At 39.3% G+C, this 22,890-nt stretch overlaps 1 protein-coding gene across 1 annotated transcript in view; it reads left to right on the forward strand.

Annotated features, from left to right (window-relative positions):
* The window catches only part of LOC121896253 (mucin-2-like), a 58,173-nt gene extending 37,016 nt beyond the window's left edge, over positions 1-21,157 (forward strand). The window contains exons 30-47 of the mRNA XM_042410026.1: positions 48-307; positions 1,396-1,567; positions 1,815-2,062; positions 2,238-2,421; positions 6,133-6,358; positions 10,101-10,273; positions 10,362-10,431; positions 11,470-11,591; positions 11,687-11,718; positions 11,804-11,972; positions 13,179-13,274; positions 14,051-14,091; positions 16,662-17,180; positions 18,110-18,208; positions 18,503-18,631; positions 18,716-18,755; positions 18,859-18,979; positions 20,784-21,157. Coding sequence (XP_042265960.1) covers positions 48-307; positions 1,396-1,567; positions 1,815-2,062; positions 2,238-2,421; positions 6,133-6,358; positions 10,101-10,273; positions 10,362-10,431; positions 11,470-11,591; positions 11,687-11,718; positions 11,804-11,972; positions 13,179-13,274; positions 14,051-14,091; positions 16,662-17,180; positions 18,110-18,208; positions 18,503-18,631; positions 18,716-18,755; positions 18,859-18,979; positions 20,784-20,985 — 2,903 coding nt within the window. The 3' untranslated portion in view covers positions 20,986-21,157. The remainder of the gene's footprint in view (positions 1-47; positions 308-1,395; positions 1,568-1,814; positions 2,063-2,237; positions 2,422-6,132; positions 6,359-10,100; positions 10,274-10,361; positions 10,432-11,469; positions 11,592-11,686; positions 11,719-11,803; positions 11,973-13,178; positions 13,275-14,050; positions 14,092-16,661; positions 17,181-18,109; positions 18,209-18,502; positions 18,632-18,715; positions 18,756-18,858; positions 18,980-20,783) is intronic.
* Positions 21,158-22,890: the final 1,733 nt, after the last annotated feature.

Below are 22,890 nucleotides of genomic sequence, written 5' to 3' on the forward strand. Positions count from 1 at the left end.
CTTTAATTTTGTGCAATAAACTTTTTACTCCACTCTGATTTTCACAGGTGACTTGGTGTACAATGTCACTGATGGCTTAGGCTGGTGTTTCGTTGCATATTGCAATGCATCTTGTAAAGTTGCAACACAATCCAGTCTATGTCCGACAACACCAATACCCAGCACAACTGCACGTTCTACATTGTTCAGCACAACTACAAAGGCTTCAATTTCAACTTTAGTTCCTCCCACTACAACTATTCCTACCTCCACTTCCACTCCATCAACAACTACCTTGGACTGCAATGATGTATATCCACCGAGAAAGGTGTGATATAGATAAAATAAATTAATGTAAAGACTTTAAGCATTGTATTTCACCAGTGGCTACTTTGTGTCCAGGGACACACTTGTGGGGACTTTTCTGTTAAACTTCACAACAGACTGCATCTCGAAAAATAATTTTAATTACACTAGAGATGCACTGATTCCAGTTTTCTTGGCCGATTCCAATTTCCAATATTTTAAAAGTCTGGCCTACAGATTCTGATTTTTGCCGATTCAGATTTTCTTTCTTTATAAAAATTTAATTAAAAATTTTTTTTTCTTTCTTTATATATTTCCTTTCTTTCCAAGAACTATAATTGACAGCATACACAAACATTTTTGTAACTTTTCTTTAATGGAATACTGAAATTCAATTGTATGTTCATTAACTATTTAAATAACTTACATTTTTCCTCTTGAATTTGGGTACGATCACCAAGGTGATGTTTTTTTTTAACTTGACTTTTAACTTTTTAAAAACTTTTTTATCTGATTAAGTTAGTTGTTCCAAATCTTTTCAAGGTTGTTCCTCCACAGCAGCCTTGTCTCCTCTTCACTCACACAGAAGAACTTCCACACCAATGACATGTTGTGTGTATGTGGCTGTACTGTCAGTGCTGCATCTGCCACTGTGTCTGCAATGTGCATATTGCGTGTGTGTGGCGGTGGGTGGCTGTCTGTGCGCTGTCTGTGCGACGTGTGTGTGTGATGTGTATGTTCTGTGTGTGTGGCTGTACTGTCTGTGCGCAGTGTGCATGACATGCATGTTGTGTGTGTGTGGCTACATTGTCTGTGTACTGTGTGCGCAACATGCATGTTGTGTGTGTGTGACTGTACTGTCTGTGTGTGACATGCATGTTTTATGTGTGTGTGACGACTAACCATAGCGCAGCTATGTGCAGAAAATTTGACCAGCAAAAAATCAGATGTATGAGGCTGATCAAGGCAGTCACCAGTCATGGCTGCTCAGCTAAAAACCGTCCATTTTCGATCTGTGGCCAATCAATCAGTGCATCACTACGCACTACATTACAGTTTTACACACCCATTGTTTCCTCTATGACTTACTACTTCCTGATCCCCATCCAGGATGGAGAGTCGTGGAAGGTTGGCAACTGCACCACAGCTACGTGTGCCAATGGCAAGGTCACAGAGACACCTACTCCCTGTCCCACAGTACAGCAACCCATCTGTGCCAATGGACGTAAAGTTGTCAAGGTCTATGATTCTAATGGATGCTGCTTCCACTATGAATGTGAATGTACGTTGAAAATTTCAATACAGTTAGCTTTACTGCTTTTGTCTTGTATATGCAGCAGAGAATCTTGTGTCAGTGTGCTCTGACTCTTCACAGCAATTCTATGACTAAGGCCATTTTTGTAATAGACACTAACTGCTAACAAACTAACAAACATGGCCTTCTCGGTGGAGGTGATAATGGCATTTTTTTTTCTGCTGGTTCCAGCTCTTACTTAGATTTACCACACATGGTTCCTTTTATCCTGCAGGTGTGTGCAGTGTCTGGGGTGGATCCCACTACAAGACATTTGATGGAAAATCATACAGTTTCAAGGAGAACTGCTCTTACTACCTGGTCAAAGAGATTATTACCAAATATAACCTGACTATTATATCAGATAACCATGACTGTGATCCTTCAGACAGCACATTCTGTCCCCAGACTCTTACTGTTACATATCAATCCTATAAGGTAGCACTGACTCAGTTGAAGACTTCAGGAACAGTAGCTAATGTGGTAAGCACCTACTTGTTGTTTTAGTGTCAGTCTCTCACTTTATTAATTATTGCGAGTGTACTAATTTAATGGTAGTCTGTCAATCAAAGTGGTGTGATGCATGATGCAGTTAGGGTCAGAGATGCTGCTGTGGTTCACAGTCTTCACTAATGTGTTCTGTCTCCTTGTCCTACAGGTGTATGTGAATCAGAAACGTATCTATCCTGCTTACAGCAATTCTGTCCTGCGGCTCACTAGCACAGATATGGTCATAACATTGGAGATACCACAGATCAACACAAAAGTGGTCTATACTGGCTCCTCATTCAGCATTGACCTTCCCATTTCCCTCTTTGGTGGGAACACTGAGGGACAGTGTGGTAAGTTACCAGAACACTTAACCCCAGACCCTTACCCTCACCCTGTTCAGTGACACTTATTTCAGTCAGGAGATATTCAATATAAACATTAAACATAATAGCTCATAAAAGCCCAAATTTCTCTTCAGAAAAAAACATGCATTCATATTATTGGAGAACTTGGGTTCAGTTTTATAGGAAGGTAATAATCTGAAACTTTATAGAACAAAATTGGAGAGAGTTAAGAGTTTTCATTTTTTTGAGTGTGTATTTTGAAGATTATCATGGACAGAGGATATTAGATATATAGTTAATAAATGCAAAAAATCAATCAAATCATGGTTAGATATAGTAAGAAGTAGTGGAACAAAACAGAAAGAGCAAGTAATACCTAGAAAAATCTACAATTTCTGAAGAAATTGTGTGAGAGCTGCAAGATGCTATCTGCTGTTGCCGGCTGCTGCTGCCTTCTGCTCCTGCCGGCTGCTGCCAGCTGCTGCTACTGCTGCTGCCACTGCAAGTTCCTGCTCCAGCAGCAATTTTTAAAAAAATTTGTAGCACAACCTACAAGTGAAATTGTATCAAATGCTACAGACTTGTTCTGTATCCCCATCTATACAACTTTACTGAATTTGTTACCATGGAATATTGTATTTAAGGGATATGGAACTTAATAAGTAGTATGGTGGTGTTTCACTAATGGCCACAAGGTGGGGCTATTGGTGCCATGCTTCAATATGTCATGCGCATTCTTGTTTACCATGTTTCATTTTATTAAAGACGACAGAATTGTAGAAATATCATGCAATAATATCATAGTACCACTCCCTGTGTAGAATTGTATCAAAGGTTATACACTTGTGCAGTGTGGCTGTATATATGACATTCCCAAATTTAGTGTTAATCTAATTAAGCATTGAGTTATGGCCCGTTAAGTGCATCAGGCCATGCCTTCAAAAGTTTGGTAACCAATTACAGACAGACAGTAAGTGATACCTGAAAACAAACACCAAGGATTTGGCTCCTCTAAACATGGTAAGTTTGGTGAAGATTAGCTGAAATATGTGCCAACAGAAGCAAGAAATGTGTTTAACAAAAATTCCAAAATGGCGGAAAAACTTTTTCGATTGAAATGGACAAGGCTTATATCAGTCTACTTGGCATCACTTAAGGAACATACTGTGCAAATATTCTTTGGATAGGCCTCATGGTTCATGAATTATTAGCCAATACAAATATACAAACATAGTAAAACATGTAATGACTGACCACATGGTGGCGCTATTGGTCCATGTTTTTATATGTTAAGCATTTCCACATGGGGCACCTGTACATGAAGTATGAATACTTTCACACTTTTAGTTTTTGAGATATGAACTTTGATATGAATATTCCCCCCATAGACTTTCCATTATAAATTTTAATACTTTAAAAAATATCTAAAATCACTGAAACATGTAACAATGAAGAAAAGAGATAGCATACATCTCCAGAGATGACAAAAAACAGCGAACTCATATGAAATAACAATCATTAACTTGATTAAAGCTGCAAGCAGCAATGAACAGCCATCACACCTTGCACCCATTGGAAGGCATGGCAGTTGTGATATCGCTACTGGAGGTCAGCTGACACGCCTCTGAATTTTCAGGATTATCGGACACTGTGTGAATGGGTCAAATATTATTTTCTTTGTGCAGTACATGTTGCTGGAGATGACATATAGTAAATATATATATATATTTTATTATATATTGAGTGGCACATCATGCCACGCCAAGGGTGTTCAATGAAAACTAAAAAGCTTTGCAATTTAGCATTTAGCAAAGGTGTTTAGATGTAACCTACCAAAGTCGCAGTCTCTCGGGTTAAATCTCAAGGAGGAGTTTGTTAAAATACAACACCTGTCAATGGATTTACTTTGCAAAAAAAAGTACTTAGGGTATGGCTCCAATAGGCTTTTTTAAAATCTGGAGATGTTACATTTGCCTATCAAATTTTGTACATATATGTCAAATTTAAGGGTGAGGGCTTTGACGTTGAAATTTTCTAGGGGGCGCCCTCGAGCCATTTTGCCACAACCATGCTCAAGACCCTTATCAGATATCAAGTTACGCCACTTTTAATGCATGTGCAAAGTTTCACACTCCTAGCACCTCAAAAATGCTAAAAGTAATTAGGGTTCTCTATAGAGGTAATGTGCCATGCCCAAGCCCAATTGCGATACTAATTGCAATACTTACTCATTTGAATATGGGTACAAAGTTTCATGAGTATACATCCTAAAGGTCTCGAACATGCGTTCGTAAAATAAAATTTAATGCACGAAATCCAAAATGGCTGACTTCCTGTTGAGTGAAAAAAATTGAAAAAATATGTACAGGCCCTAATAATCTTTACACTTTCAGTTCCAGGGACCGTTGGGCCCATGGCAATTTCATTCTTGGGTCCTAATAATGATAGTAATAATAATAATAATAATAAAAATAATAATAATAATAATAATAATAATAATAATAATGATAATAATGATCTTTACAAAAACAATAGGTTCCTTGCACTTTCAGTTCGAGGGACCGTTGGGCCGTGGTACTTTCGTGCTTGGGCCCTAATTAAAGCCGCAAGCAGCAATTACTGGGCCCTTTGTTAAAATATAACACCTGCAAATGGCAAAAATAGCGCAAAAATTGTTAAATCAAAATGGCTGACTTCCTGTTGGACTTAGGATATGACATGATACATGTGCCTACCTAATTTATCTTTATAACATGCAGGAAATATACTCAAGGAAGGCAAGAAATTATCAAACAATTACAGAAAATAGGGTCAGCAGAGGAGAAAATGGTTGTTAAATTTTTGAGAGTAATTGGACTGACAAAGTTAAAAAGGAATGAACATTGAGAAAGATTAATTCTGGAAGGAGGCAGTAATGAAACATCAAGGATGTCAACGGCCATAAAATCTAGAAGTACAGAAGTCTTTCTGTAAAGAGCATGGATGTATTATAGGAATGCTCTCTTAATACATCCATAAGAAAGAGTAGTTGGAGTTTTCTTCCACACAAATTATTTTTTGCCCAATACAGACACTATGACACTACACAACAGTTTAGTTTCACTTAGCTTGTGGTCAAGTATCTCTAGGAAATTGCATTAATTAGCAACAGCTGATTTGCCATGGGCAACTTTTGTCATTTGCTATACCAATGAAAGCTGACAATGCCAGCTAAAATAAGCTTGCTGCTTGAGTGTTTGCAAAGTGATCTTGGTTGATAATAAAGAGGGCGGATGAATAAAATTTCAGTGACAAGTCATGAACTGGTTATGAACATGAGTCATAGGCAAAAGGGTTAAAGGCAGGGTGAAAGAAATCAAAAACATTTAAATGCCACCTCTAACAGCAGGCACCTGAGAGAGCCCCTGGGGCTCTTGATGACCCTGCACTGTCACTGCCAGCCTGCAGTAAAGACAGGCCTAATGGTTACACTAAATAAAACTTCTGAAACTAAAAAATGTAAAGAGCAGAAATTAGAATAGTCAATACAACAAGTCACAGAGCTGGTGATGATCAGAAGAACAGGATGACCCTTTATAACTGATATAAAACTAATATATACTACAGATGAGGACCCACATGTAGAAGGCAAAACTAAACTTAAATCCACGTGAACAGCATAGCACTGCAGATAAGAAACTATGCTCTGGCCTCATCCTGCTGCTTCTCCTTTTCTAGGGACCTGTGACAACTCCCAGACCAACGACTGCCGTTCTCCCAATGGCCAGGTGGAAAGCTGCTCAGACTCTGCAGGCCAGTGGCATGTCCCAGGTACACCCTGTGTCAACCCCACAATCCCACCTACAACAACTACAACAACAGCACCCAGGACCACCTCAAAACCACCATACTCAACAACACAGCCCATTTGCAAACCTGCCATCTGTGATCTCCTGACAAGCAGGTGGGGGGAACCACAAAATATTAAAAAACCCTTTTAGTCTCTAAGGCTTATTGCTTGTACAGTTCCATACTTTTGAAAGTACCTTTATATTATGTTAATTATATGAGTCTATCCTGTTTGCTTGCAATCACCAGCTTATCAGAATAAGGGTACTGGGTACTATTCCGAGTTATGACAGAGCTCAAACCTGAAAATGCACTTTCAGGATTTTTGAAATGCTATGTGTAGTCATTGCCACTGTGGAATAGGATGCTATTATATCATGCACTCAATGCCCCAAAGGTCACTGCCAAAATAATTAGTAAACACAGTTGTGTGCAAATTTCAACATAAAACGTAGGCGCGAAAAACATTGCGAAAAGGCCCTCCTCTACGTTAAAGGGAGGGTACATAATTTTTTGAGTTTTTATATCATTCTAGCTGCCCATATAGCTGCCCAGTAGTGTTCCATATGTATTCAAATCTGAAAATTCAAATTTTGGTCTAAGTATGTATGTTTTAGCATCAAAATGCCATTTTCCCAAGCTCTCCTAAAACCTTTTTGGAGCTCCAGCTCTGCTCCCAGCTCTCACCTCCAGAGCTCCCAGGACTCAGCAGCTGTCTCTCCTGCTGCTCCATCCAGTGCATTTATTAACATCTCACACACTCAGACTCAGCGCTGCCACATCGCTCATAGTATATCTGGGCAATTTCTCATGCTGTAGTAAGTCAGTATGTTAGGAAGACACTGTCAGTGAACTGTGTGTGTGTGTGTGTATCACTGCTTTTTGGTTGAGTGGGCGTTTCCATTTGTAAAACCTCGAAAGGAACACAGATCGAGTCACCCTTTATACTACAGAAATTATATAAATTATAGAACAATTCTGAGGATTAAGTGCACTTTTTAAAATGACAGAACCTGCATTTTCTGATTTTATTATTTGTGATATTTTCAGATTTTTTCTGAAAGTTGTTGATAAGTATTTTTTTCAGTGAGTTTTGGATGTGAAACAATTCACTTTAGTGGCAAATGTAGACCCTAAAAAGTAGCCACTCACATTTGGCTAAAGGTAGACCTGTTACTACCCACTGTGGCATGATGTGGTAGAGCATAGTCATACCTATTCATTGACAGAATCATAACCAAAAAAGAGAGATATGGTTAGATAGAGACACATTTTAGATTCTGGTTGGTAGAACATTATAGGATTACAGGAACTGTCAATTTATACAAGCTAAAGGCTTAAACAGATATTTCTTTATTACAAGTTTTGGCAGCAGTTAAACTTTTTTATTTTTATTTTATATGTATATATGTCACTTCAAATTTAAAACAAGAATAAAAAAGGGATGAGTTTATATGTTGGGCACTACCAGCTCCTTGGAAGTTTTTCATCACAGTAGCAGGCTATAGTTGGAACAAATCACACCAAATAAAAATTGAAAATGCTGGGTGAACCAGGCACCTAGTGGTTCACTAAAGCTACTGGACATTTTACCACTGTGCAGTAGAAGGCATCTGGTACATACAGTATTAGTCTACTTGTTAAAGCTAAGGTTGTTTTGGACCCAAAAGCAGGCACAGAAACAGAGAGGAATGGATAAGATGGGATGGTTTTAATAAGTAAAACTGGTTGTGGAGGGAAGAAGGGAGGGGAGCTGGCGATGGCAAGGGGTGGGCAGGCTGTGGAGGAGTAGTATGTCAGAACTTGGCTGGTAGCTGGGTGAGTATGGCGTGGAGTGGCTGAAGAGTGGGCTTGCAGCAGTGTAGAGAGCGATGACGTGGTGAACGAGCTGGCACTGGACAGCTGGACACAGGAGAAGTCAGATTAATAATTTGCACAAAGAGGACACAAGAAAATGAGTACAAAGAATACTGAGCAGCCGAGAGAGAGAGTAGCTACCACTGTGCTGACTGAACAATCTGGCGAATGAAGAAGAATGAAAGAAGAGCTGGGGTACTTGAGCTGTTTGATGAGCTGATTGCAGACCGGTGTGGAATTTAACCTCAATCAAAAGTGAACTAGTCTGGTCTGACCATACTTACCATCAGTGGCGGCTGGTGACTCAAAAAATTGGGGAGGACAGGAGGAAAACCAACATGGAATCTTACAACAAACCGCATCATACTATATCGTTGTCCTCCACATGATGAATCATGGGGTGGGGGCAATTTTATATGCCAATAAAACAATTTGCTTTCAAAAACAAAAAACCCTGAGTGATGAAAAGGCTTCTACATTGAAGACATCTAGCATATACATTTTTTTTCTAAACAATGAAGTGCTTTTTTAGCTGAGTGGTTCAGAATGTGTCATTTTACCAACAAAGTGAAATTCAAATTTATAGTATTGTTGTACTATGACAACAGATTTATGTTCTCATCAGAAACAGACAAGATATCACATGATTTACATGTGTTTCAACTGAAGAAATTGTCACAAGCAAGCAGCCAGACCTCCTGCACACTTCATTTAAATTATGTTGTTCACTTTCTATTGTTGTTGAGAGGAGTTCATTTCAGAGCAGTGATATGTTGGGCTGCAGCACGGACAGCTGAAGCAGCGAGGTCCAAGGCTGCACCAGCAGAGCAGAGCTCTCCAGCCGCTCTCCAGCGCGTCCTGCCACTGCTGCACCCCCCAGTCCAAATCCATTCTCTCGTTAGCTTAATAACAGTCCTTAACAGTCCTTCAGAGCTGCTACAACAAGCCAACTGTTGCGTTGGCTAACGGAAGCAGCTATCTACTGCTCGATAAAAGACATGAAATGTAACATCTAAAGCTGAAAAAAGGAAATTTGGATCGCTTTACCGCATACAGTTGTAGAGATTTGAAGATGAAATTTGGAAACTGTCATTGGACCAACGTGATGTCAGTATTGTATTCTGCATGAAAAAATTAAGTACATTAAATTGATATAAGAGATCCCGCCCTGAGGAGGACAGCAGGAGCCTGTCCTCCTCTGCCCCCTACCACCACTTCACACACACAGCCCTTTCTCCTCCTGCCCTGCAGGTGTCGCTGTTGAAGCATTTTGATCAGAATTTCAATGATGGATTTTTTTCTAAAGAAGACGGAAAAATTATTTTTTTATATTTTGATCATCTCCCTCTTGCCTCTCAAAAAATAGAGGAGGAGCAATGTCCTCTGCCTCTATGGACGAGCCTCCTCTCCTTACCATTGACAGGGTGAAAAAAGTTTATATTTACTATGTGATAGAAACCAATTTTTATGTTGAATTGGAAACAAAACAGCAAAAACTAATTTTTTGATGATTATGTGCAATTTTAGATCTGATCTGATCTTTTGGCCTTCCATAACCCTGGTGCAGCGCAGCATGTTAACTCATAAGAACATGTGTCCCTCTTCCAACAGGATGTTTCCTATGTTATATTGGAAACAATAGGTGCAACTGTTTTGATATGGTTCATATGCTGCTGCATGAATAACATATTGCTTACAGAGACTGTTCAACAAAAGTTGAAATTCTCATGGAAAAAGGCATAATGATAATCTCTATGCTATTTACACTGTGTGACCAGAGGAAAAACAACCTCTTATACATTGTAATTCGGTCCAATACAACACCACTACTAAGCATGACCTAAAAACATACCATAGAACTGATCACACAACTAAAACTCAAAATAACAAAAGTAATGGTCTCTACAAAAACATCTTAGATTTGTCTTGCAACTCATTGTATGTAAAGTCTTCTGATCAATTTTCCTGACATACTGTTCTGGCTTGTATATCCCCTCCAGTGTATTTGCAAAATGCCACACAGTCATATCCCCAGGATCGTTTGTGACATCCTGTGTGTCTGACATTTGCAATGGTGGCAATAACAGCTGCTCCAGCCTGGAGGCCTATGCCACTGAGTGTTCTAATGCAGGAGTCTGCATTGACTGGAGGAATGACACCAATGGGCAGTGTGGTGAGATATATATTCAGTATTGTAGGCCTACAATAATATGGATGTTGCTTGGATTTCTGAATGATATAAACACATCTCCATTTTATAGAGCACAAGTGTCCAAGCAACAAAGTGTATATGGCCTGTGGCCCTGATGTAGAGCCTACATGCAATGACAGGTAAAGTATATGTCAGTACAATATTTTTTTGTTTGTTTCTTAACATTTACTCACCACTTACTTGACTTAATATATTCATATTTCTGCTGTCATTGAAGCACTGAATTAAACTATGTTTAATAACATCAGTATCACTAATATCCACATGAACATAATCCTGTCACCCAGAATTCTAATCACATTCAATACTGATGTTCCACTTGGTGAGTGAGTTTCCCACAAGTACTTATAGAATGTCAGATCTTTTCCGTGCAGTTGATTAAATACCTATAGTCATCTCAGAGCAGAAGGAAAGATGTTGTATTTAATCTACAGTCTGGTTGCAGAAGCTCCTCTTTCACTTAACATAAATAAAAGAAGGGTGTAATTTTTACACACTGATGGCACAGCAGTGGTAACTTCCTTCGTTATTTATATTTTCCGATACACAGGACTGGTCAGGATCTAATGGTAGATAATGTTCTGTGTTCTTCCAAACAGCAAACTGGAAAGCTATTAACTCACAGATCAAAAATTTAACAGTAAAATCATTTGTCTCAGAGGAGGATCAGGACTGCCAGCAGCTTCAGCACTAATATTAAATAACTGCCTGTTCATTCTACTATTGACAGCATATTTTTGATGATGTATATTCATGTAGGTTTATTTTTGTTCTCTCAGAGACGTCAGCCTCTCTCCGTTTCACCTTTTGCTACTTTTGAAGGGGATGAAAGGAGTTATTAATAATGTATTCAGCCTCTGTTCCACTTTGAACCCAGCTATGCCTGGTTTGCGCAACCACTAGTAGTCACTAAAATTGCAAAAATGTGCTTGCCCTTTCTCAGGAAAATAGAGCCCAGAGATGTGATTGCAATTTACTGGCACATTGGCACTTTTTACTGTGTATTGTTAACTTTCATAAAGGTATGTTTTGATAGATGATCGGAAATTTTTTGTTGTTAGTCTCCACTCACAGGTCCTTGTTGTTTGACCATCCCTCAAAACATTTCCAGGTCCTCACATCACTATAATAATAAGTAATTCTATTTCTGACAACAGATACAACAAGAAGTTCCAAGCAGAAAGTGGGGCATCTGCTACCCACTTTAAGGAGGGTTGCTTCTGTCCTCAAGGCACCACCTTATTCAACACAGTCTATGAGACATGTGTTACCTCCTGTGGTAAGAAAACCTGTTTTGACTAGGTCATGGAATATTTCTCACGATATTTGTCACAGCTACAAATATAAGAACATTTGTTTCTCTTTGAATTTCAGATTGTATTGGACCTGATGGAAAGCCCAAACAGGTGAAAACTCTGCCTAACACATACGTTCATCTACACTAGCAAAGCATGAGCTGTGTGTCTTAACTGGTTCCTTTCTCTTAACCAGCCTGGTGACACATGGATAAGTGGCTGCAACACCTGTGTGTGCGACAAGGACTCCATGAGCGTCCAGTGTCAGCCTGTTCACTGCCCATCAGTACAGAGCCCCATCTGCAGCAAGCCTGGCCAGCAGCTGGTCAACAAGACAGATGGCTGCTGCACAACACAGTCATGTGGTCAGTTATAGTGTCACAAAACCAAATGTGATTCTGTCACTTTGTAAAATTACACTTTTGGGGGCAACAAGGGGAAATTGTTTGAGTTGATGGCGGTAAAATCTACCTCTGAGGTCTAGTCTAAACGTCTAAACCACAGGCTTTCTTTTCATCGGATCTCCACCTGGTATTAACATGCATTTGGATATGTTATCTGGATCAAAAAAGACACAGAGTAATGTAGGTGTAAAGATGTTGGTGTTTTTGAAGTTCCAACAGAGCCAGATTAACTGTTCTCCCCTGCTTCCGGTCTTTAACCATGTCCTGACTCCATCTCTCTACTTCAATCACAGACATGAGATTGATATCCATTCCTCTACAAAGAAAGTGAAAGTGTATTTTGGGTGTTTAGTACATGCATGAACAAATATTTAGCCATCTCTGACTGTACTGAATCAGCTTCCCTCTCCGGTGTGCCAAAGTACCTTTGTCAGCTCAGTTGTAATACACAGTATGGGCTATTAACCTTATCAACAGTGCTCATATAGCACTAGCTCGTACTGAACTGGACAGTAGCAACAGACTGAATTTGTATTTGTTAATACCAGGTGGAGTGTTCATTTAGTCTCTCATGCAATGTCATATTTATATTTACTGATATATGTCGACATTACTGCCTTTAGGAACAAATGAGAAAAATCTCTGATACACTAGCATTAAGGACAGACTTTAAACTATCGTATTTAGGGATATTTTATAAAAAACAAAAAGTAAACAACTGCAGTAACTGTTGGGCCTTAAAGGACCATACCAGTGTTGTTTACAAATCATATGCTGCTGGCTGCTTTCCAAAGCAAACAAACATGTTTTAGATTTAAGAATGTGTTAACCTTTTATTTTATTTTATTTTATTTTGTATGATATGTATGATATGTCATCCATCGCAATGAACATCTTCCGCTTTTTGCTCAAACTTACCTTGCTAGTACAGACCAAACTTTGTAATCAATAACCAATGGGAACGTGTAACTGCCCTGCCTCACAACAATAATTTTAACCTAAATTTAAGCAGACGTAATATTCACTTTGATGTAATACTGTTTCAAGGCTCTACAGGTTAGTATTTACAGGGGGTAGAGTTCTTTAAGTTATTGTTATCAAAGCCAAATTGAGGCAAATCTCCACATTCACACTTTGATATTCATCCCATACTTTTGTACCCAACAGAATGCAACATCAACCTGTGTCCCGCTCCTATCACGTGCCCATTGGGCTTCCAACTCACTGTCACCAACGGCACCTGCTGCCAATCCTACAAGTGTGGTATGTGGCAGCACATCATAACTGCTGGTGTACAATGTGTAATGCAAAACTGTATATCCTTAAGAAACATGCCACTGTGAGCTACTAAGAGGTTTGTTGGTAAAGAAATGAAAAGGTTTGTTGGTAAGAAAGAAATACACAGACATTTGCATTAGTGTAATATGTCACAGCCATATATCAATGAAAAAAGTTAGATATTGTAAAAAAAATTCCTTCTTTCACTTGCTTTATTGCATTATTTTTAAGCAGTGTCATTTTCCCATTCATATCTACCATGAAATGACTACAAAAAGTAATTTTTCAAGAGAAACGATGAATGAAATTTACCTAATCTAACTAATTTCCTCTGTTGTAAAAAAAAAAGGCGGCTTTAGACAGGAAAGGAAAACTCTTACATTAGCATGTGTCAGTAGCATGTACAGCTGATTTTTGGTGCATTTTCTATTTAAATGTAAAGACGAAATTATTACTTCAAGTAGAACCATACTGACCAGGCTTCAGTCCAGCAATTTAGTTTTGAAAGGAAGAAAGAGATTTTTAATATTTGTTCACAGTTAATTGTTAGAATTAAATCTGAAACAATTAATCCTCACATAAAGGATTTTAAGAACCTGCTTTAGGTAAAACACAGGTTTACTCTTTTACGTAGAATATGATGGATAGATAGAAGATTAATATCGATTCATCTCTGTGCATAGATTAGCCTACAGTAGCTCGGCACACATCTACATTACTACTCTGCTAACCTAATTCATGTATCTTTTATGTCTCTGCAGTACCTAAAGGTGTATGTGTCTATGACATGACTGAGTACAAGGTAAGCACACAGTCCAAACTCCCAATATCAATATATATCTCAGGGTACGACAGGGAAGAGGACCCAAACACAGATACAGGCAGGCAGAGCAGGTTGAATCACAGGTACTTTATAAGAATAAAAGGTCAGTGAACCAGCTTACAGTTCAGCAGTTCAGCTGATTTATCAGCACTGAAACTTTCCACCCTCATATGTCACAGTATATAATATATATATTTGATCAATACTGTAATTTAGAATAATCAGCTTGTTCCACAATAATGTCATAACGTGGAAAAACTGGAGAGTGAGTCTGTTCTGATTTCATATTGTTATAGACACAATAAAACACATGACTGACCAGTCACATGACTACTATAACAGTTACATGAGCAGCTGATCCCAGAGCTGTGTGGGAGAATGATCTAATTAGCACTGCTGTGTAAATAGCACTCAATGCTGTGAGCAGCAACCTGCACAACGCGACAAACTGCTACTTCCAGTGTAGACAGGAAGTTAAAAGAGAAAACAACAGTCAGAGCACTTCCTTGTTACTGAAATGCATGAAGTCAACAGGCCTGCCAGACTTAGAAGAAGAGGAAGATTGTAAGATTGAAAGTGGGAGACAGAGAGAGACAGGTGAGCAGGTGTCACCATGACAATATCAGAGTCACACTGCAGGTTTGAAAATACAGCAACTATTCAACGAAGCTCTAAACTGGAACAATCAAATAACTTAATGAACACTGTCTTTTACAGGTTTGAATCATAGTGAGTCTTAGTTTCCTCTGAGAAATGTTGATCCACCAAAGGATAAGCTGTTTTTTGATGTCCAGTGTGTGCATGTATTCTGTATACTCCTGACAAGAAGCTACACTGACTTTCACTCAGTTCCTTTAGTGCAGACCAAAGAAAAAAAACGTATCTTACTTATCCACACCAACTTACTAAAAATGAACAGAGTTGAAAGCAGGAAGTCATATGGATGGAGAGGTAACTCGTTAATTGGACAGCTCAGGCATCATTCTTTGTCAGCGGTGCTACATGGATCAATATGGGAAAATCAAAACAAAGCATTTCTTTGACTTAACTGCGCCTTATGTATCCTTTTAGCTCTTCTGGTGTCACAGAAATCTCACAAAGGAATATGCGGTTGCAAGCATTATTAAAGACTGAAAGTGCACCTCATCTGTCTTAAATAAAGACAGACTGGTAAAAACAGGACAAGAATTATAGCTGCTGTCAAATAACTTCTCAAAATATACAGATTAGTACACAGGCATGACACACCTCTGTTTTAAACTACTGTGTGTTCACTTTTTGATGTATCAGGGAAAATCCCAACAGTCACATACCTTCTATAATCGCAGTCCTATGGTTTGTCTACTTTGCATTCACACCAGAAATGAACTGAATCAGAATTTACTTGGAAGTGGTTCTGTGTTTGCTTATCTGCACCAAATGACAGCCTTCATACCATATAGTAGCTTATTTGAACCACATAAAACAGATTAGGTGTGAAATCACCCTAAATGAGGACAGACAGTCCCCAGCGCAACATAAGGATGCTTTATCACCTAAACGGTCAGGTTCAAACTAACATGCTGTCATTCAAAGTCTGGTGTTAACTAAGCAACCACACCAAGACCACTTGAAAAAGGGGCTTCCCAGTGGACTCTGATGCAGCTGCACTGTGTGATAGTAGATAACATGAAGTCAGCATGGATTCAAAAGTTGAACCGCTATTGTATATACACAATCCATGCACTAACTGCAAGAACTGTGAAGGACACAATCTTCCATAACCACCTTCTTCATAAGCTCTTTGTGACACTAGAAAAAATAAAGACAATAGATGTAGTAAAGTTTAGAATGACCTGTTGTCAGTCACAAGAACAAACTTTTGTTTTACTCCAGGAAACCCTCATGTGTTTTACAGTATTACAGTCACCTAAACTATCTTATGAGTTACCTGTCAATCAGTAGCTATGACTTCATGTTAAAGCTGCCAGTATAATTCTTCAGAACTGCTTGTTTGCGTTCTGAAGAACTTGTTGGAAAACCTATTCCCGTCATCAGATAAGTTGGGGCTCTGTCTGGCCAACCAAAAATACGACATTTACACCCATTTCATGTTGTGATTAGCCAGCTGTGTGGAGGTGAGAAAGGAGCCAGAGTTTAAATTTAGCTCTCTGTTACTAACTTTGTCTGTCACTCATCATGTGAACAACCGAGAGCAACACAATGTCTTCAGGGGACTGTATGAAAATATGCACATTCCCCCCATGTTCCCCCATATTTAAATCGCTTCATGCACCCCCGCCACCGCCCCCCACCCACTCATGATGGCTGGCCATTCAGTGCGATTATAGTCACTTCTGATTTTTGATGTGATCTGAGTATAAACTGATCCTTACAATTCTTGGTTTGTAACAAGTCAGTGTGAACATGAAACAGGCCAGAACTTAAAGGCAACAAAGGAGAATTGTTTTTCTTGACAAAGAACAAATGATCTGAAGTAAAGTAGTGAAAGTTTACTTGGAATCCTGAATTGATTTTTGATAGAGCTTTGATCATTGTGTATTCTGTAGCCTGGTGCCAAGATACCAACACCACAAACACCATCAGAACCACCATTAGAAGCACCATCAACACCAAAGCAAAAATCAGGAACAACAACACCACCATCAGGACTGGGACAACCATCGGGAACAACAGCACCACCATCAGGACCAGGACAACCATCAGGACCAGGACAACCATCGGGAACAACGGCACCACCATCAGGAACAGGACAACCATCAGGAACAACAGCACCACCATTAGGACCAGGACAACCATCGGGAACAACAGCACGACCATCAGGACCAGGACAACCATCGGGAACAACAGCACCACCATCAGGACCAGGACAACCATCGGGAACAACAGCACCACCATCAGGACCAGGACAACCATCAGGGACAACAATAGCACCATCCGAAGAAACCATAGAGTCTTTTAAACCTGGGCCCTGCCAGGAGTGTTACTGTGGCCCCAAAATGGATCCCATCACCAAGCTGAACATCATTACCTGCAAACCCATTGTCTGCAACACAAACTGCTCTGAAGTAAGCTCATTCACAGGACATACCAACAAACACACACATTCACTACACTTTCCAAAAGCATGACAGAGCTGTTGTATTGGATTGAATTAGATTGTATACGTGTACCTAATAAAATAACCACTTAGTACATAAGTATGTATGCATTTACCCCATCCTTTATTTATCATCTGTTGTTGTTGCATTAAATTTCCTTATTTATTGCTGGCATTAAATATCTCCTTTGAGTCTTAGACGTATAAGTTCTGTCAAATCTTCATGTATCATGTTCCAGCTATTCAGAAAGTTCCATTAAATAGATGCTCTATTGAGTATTCAGCAGAGGAACCAGTAAGTGATTAGGAATAAGGAATTTATAAGGTTCCACTGGCTGAATATGGCAGACGAATACAATTGAATACAATTTAAAGGACCAGTGTGTAGGATTTAGTGGCGTCTAGCGGTGGGGTTGCAATACCCCTCCCCTCCCCCTCCACTTCCAAGTGTGTAGGAGAAACTATGGTGGCCGTGAAACTCATGAAAAATGTAAAAGGCCTGCTCTAGAGCTGGTGCTTGTCCATTCTGTGCTACTGTAGAAACATGGCAGTGCAACATGTCAGCCTCTGTGGAAGAGGATCTGCTCCCTATGTAGATATAAAGGACTCATGCTAAGGTAACAAAAACACAACAATTCTTATTTCCAAGGGATTATACACTAATGAAAACATACATATGAATATTATATTCCATAGCTGCCAAGTCTGTTAGGCTAGATGCCACTAAATTCTACGCGTTGCACCTTTAATACAAAAAGAAGTTGCATCAAAAAATGAAATAATAAATAAATAATAAAGGAGCAAACATATTCCAACACAGACACACACACTGTAGCATGTTCTTACAAAGCCAAAGGAACTGGCTCCCTCACAATCTCTCCCTCACTCTGTCTCCAGGGTTATGAATATCAGACTGTACCTGGCAAGTGCTGTGGGACGTGTGTCCAGAAGAGCTGTATTATCACCACACCTGACAACACAACACACATCACTGAGGTCAGTACTGCAGCTGTGTGAGTGTTTCCTCATTTTTGATAGCCAACAATATGAGAAAGGGGATATTAACTGTAGCAAGCAAATTCTTTCTACCACTTAAACAATTTATATATTTGTTAATAAAAGTGAAACAAACAAAAACACAAAATAAATGTAATTCAAAGCTAAAAATAAGACTAGCCTTATTTCTCATTAGTGGTATTTAGGCCAGGCTGTGTTTGTATATGAGCCAAAAGATAAATCATGATCTTTGTTGAATATCTGATTTAGCTTTTGTTCTTCCTGTTGGTACAGGTCAACAACACCTTTGTACCCCCCAATGACAAGTGTGTGAAATATACCTGTGAGAAGGTCAATGGACAGCTTGTTACCAAGGAGACCAAGACCACCTGTCCTCCCTTTAACCCCTTGGACTGTGAACCTGTGAGTTGGCCTTACTTTGTCAAAACTCAGAAGTTCATACTGTCCATGTCTAAAACATAACACTGCTGTATCTTCTTCCTCCAGGGCACCATGACAACTGACACAAACGGATGCTGCAAAACCTGTAAGTTAGTAGAGTCACAGTACATATATATATATATACATATATATATATATATATATATACAGAGAGAGATAGAAAGCTTAACCCTTGCTATGTGTTCCAGGCAAACTGCGCAGTGTCTGTGAGGTCCAGAGTAAGCAGACAGTCATTGAAGTGAACGGCTGTAAGAGCATGCAGCCGGTTAACATGACATCCTGCGCCGGACACTGTGGGAGCTCATCCATGTGAGTCTATTTAGCACCAAATTTGAAGTTCAACTTTATCAGCAATCCACAGTAATCACTAATTAATGGCATTACTGGTGTTAATAAATCCTTTACCAAGGCTTTACAGATGATTTATAAGCCATTCAGAAAAATAACTTTCGGGATGGCAGGTTGTGGAAAATCTTCCTCCAGCATCAAACTTGTTTTGTCTTTTTAATTATTCAGTTTATCAGGAAGACCCCTCCAATAGACAGTTTCACCTCTTTTTCTCAAAAACAGCTGCAGGGCATCCAGATCAATATCCATTTCAAAACAACATACTAACATTTATAACTGCAGACATCATGACTGATTAGAAAGTAAGAATTATCAAGTCTGCAGTTGTAAATGTTAGTATGTTGTTGTAAGTCAGAGATTCTCAGTTATTGATAAGCCATCAGTAATTATTCAGATTCTTATTCTAATCCATTGTCTGCAGCTGTACATGTTAATATGTTGCATATAAATGAACTTCGTGATGAACTAAAGAGCTAAAGGTTAAAGTAATTTTGATTTACAAGTTGTGTAATCTCTACAAACAGAGATTACACAATTTGTAATGCAGTAATGCATAACGGAAGTGTTCTGGTTTCCGTATGTAGACCAAGTAGTATTGACCAATCACATTTCAGCGGACTTTTGTTGCATGCAGGTAAACAGATTGTGTGGAGAGCAAGAGAAACGGAATGCCTTAGCTGAAATGTAATCTCGGAACCCAGTGGCTATCGTCTGACAACAATTAATGCACTCATATGCATATATCTGTTTATAGAAATTAGCTTAAATGTTGTCTGGACCCTCTGAAGTTGCTAATCGGACTGTAAACAACAACTGTGACACAGCACACAGAAGAGGAAGTCTTGGCCCAGATATTCATTATCCATTATCCAGATATCCGCTGGCTACACCAGAACCCTTGAAATATTGGCCGTTGCCCCCAGAGGCTAAATCGTCGTGAGACAGATAGCTGCTGAGTTCCAAGCAAGGCCCAGGGCTTGACATAGTGTGCAAACCATGGAATTACAACTTCCAGTTCTGACAGGCACCCAAAAAGCATTTTTCCCACACACAACCATGGCAAAAGGAGCAGCTGTAAAACGTTGGATATATTATTATAGCATCACAACCGCCACGAAATTACTCGTTTCACTATCAGAATTTGATCCATTTGGTCCGATAACATTTGGAGTTCTAGACTCCAAATGTCTAGAGCAGCACAATTGAAGGCTAAACCGGAAGTTAGCCGTTTCAGCTGGCAGAAGTCTCTGGTGCACATGCTCTATGGGTGCATGGGGCCCATAGCGTATGCTCAATATGTTTTCATCGGGGTAATTTCTTTACAGCGGGAAGTGGCTTTTCTGGCGCCATGTGCCACTTAGCGACTTTCATAGGAATGAACGGGGCCCTGCCTCCGACACTGTATCAAGTTCTCTTTATACACCCATGGTTCCGAGATTGCAAGTTTTGTCACTCATGGCCACTTTGACATTTCAAAAATGTATTTGCTGTTGGGAATACTAAGAGAGTCCCCAGATTTTCTGATCAGTTTGTGGTCATGATAAACAAAATCCTACTTAGACACATTATGCACCATGTGAGCACAATATAAACTAAAATAAAGATGTTAAAACTGGATTTTGACTCAAGGCCCACCAATAAGACCGGACCACAGGATTAGGTAATAATGCAAAACCCTGTCGTTGACTCACTGACTGTTCAATAAACTGTTGTGATCTGTACATGCTGTGTGGGAGAGGATAAGAGCTGTTGTCTGTGTGCGCAGGTATTCTGCAGCGGCTAACATGATGATGCACCTGTGTGAGTGTTGCCAAGAGGCCACCACCAGTCAGAGGCAGGTGGCGCTGACCTGTGCTGACAGCTCCAAGGTCCAGCACATCTACACCATAGTGGAAACGTGCAGCTGCAGCAAAACAGAGTGTGTGCAGAGGACCACGCCCAAATCACAGCGCCGCCGGAGACGCTGATCACTTACTGCTTTACAGTAACTGATCAGCTGACTGAAACCTTACAGACACTATGCAAGACTTCAACTTAAACTTTCTTTCTCATGTCAGGTTTTATTGTTTATAGCCCAACATGTGCTATTTTTCCAGTGTCACAACATACTACTGTGATGTAAACTTTCTTAGTTTAGGATTTTATGGGTGATGATTATTAAAATTATATTTCTGCAATATGAACACTTGCATCGACATTCTTATTGATCCTGGCTGGAATGATGAACATTGACCACCAGGAAGAGCAACATTTTTTATCATCTGCAATTTAACATTAGCAGTTTGTTTCACAAACATTTTGATGATAGTTTGACATTTTAGAGGATGGTACATATTAAGCTCTAGCTAACACTGGAAACAGGTCTCTGGTGGTCACATCATCTAATTGGCGGCAGCAGTCACCATTGAGTCACAAATACAAAACAAAACTGGAAAACAAGTTTAAGACCTAGACAAAGACACATTACACTGAATAAAATGACTCAAACAGCAATAGTTTTGGAATCACAAGTGAACAGTCACAACTATTAGACAACATCTCTTAAACTAGAAAATGCAATTTCTGAAGTGCAGTGTGAATGCTGGCTGTTGAAAGGCTGATGCTAAATTGGGTTGATGGCTTTAATTTGGATTAAGAAGCAGCTGAAGGAGTATGAATGATTTGGAAAAGTGTGAAATGGGTGGGTCAAAGTAGGAGATCTCAATCAGCTGTGTTGAATAAGCTCAAAAAGTATGAATGTGATTTAAAAGTTGAATAAAACTCCTATTGTATGAAGGATGTGGAATATTGTAAGGTTTGAGTGGAGTATGGATCAGTAGATAAGAGTTGAAAATGCACGAAAAAAAGCTGAAGCAGTATGAATAGTTGGAAAAGTGGAAAAGGGATGAAGGATGTAAAATATAGACTCTGCAATGAAAGAAGTTCAAATGGAAGTTTTAGAGCATGGACTTAAATTAGCTTAAGTGCACTGAGATGAAGTTGAGGTTTCCTTTAATTGCCTTTGTTGGAATAGAGATAAAACATCAGCTGAGGTCTAAGCCCTGACAAGAGTAAAGGAAACACTGGTGCAGGTCTGAATGCTTGACCAATACAGTGAGGGGATCTGGTGGTTCTGTTATGCTGTGGGGGGCATTTTGCTGGCATGGTTTGGGTCCACTTGTCCCCTTAGAGGGATGGGTCCCTGCAAATCAACACAAAGTCGTTCTGAGTGATCACCTTTATCCTATGATGAATCATTTCTATGCCGATAGGAGTGGTCTCTTCCAGGAAGACAATGCCCCTATCCATAGGGCACGAGGGGTCACTGAATGCTTTGATGAGTGTGAAAATGATGTGAATCATATGCTCTGGCTTTTGAAGTCACCAGATCTCAACCAAATTGAACACCTATGGGAGATTTTGAACCAACATATTAGATAACACTCTCCACCACCACCATCACAACATCAAATGAGGGAATATCTTTTGGAAGAATGGTGTTTATCCCTCCAGTAGAGTTCCACAGACTTGTAGAAACATTGCCAAGGCACATTGAAACTGTTCTGGTGGCACATGGTGGCCTAACACTCTATGTTGGTTTTCCCTTTAATTTGTCACCTGTCTGTATCTCCTACATGCAATGTCCAATATTCATGAAAATGTATATCCTTGTCAGTTGCCTTCTGGTAAATGTATTGCTACATTATTATATCACTTATGTAGTATTGTCTAATGGCAGGAAGTGAAGCCTAAAAGATACATAGTTCATCAAATATATACACAATTTCTAATATATCATCTCCAGCACCAGGTACTGCACACAGTAAATAATATTTTATCCTTTCACACAGTGTATGATAATCCTGACAATTCAGAGATGTGTCAACAGACGT

Source organism: Thunnus maccoyii, chromosome 1 (assembly GCF_910596095.1).
Source record: "Thunnus maccoyii chromosome 1, fThuMac1.1, whole genome shotgun sequence".
In the NCBI taxonomy this organism is placed as follows: Eukaryota; Metazoa; Chordata; class Actinopteri; order Scombriformes; family Scombridae; genus Thunnus; species Thunnus maccoyii.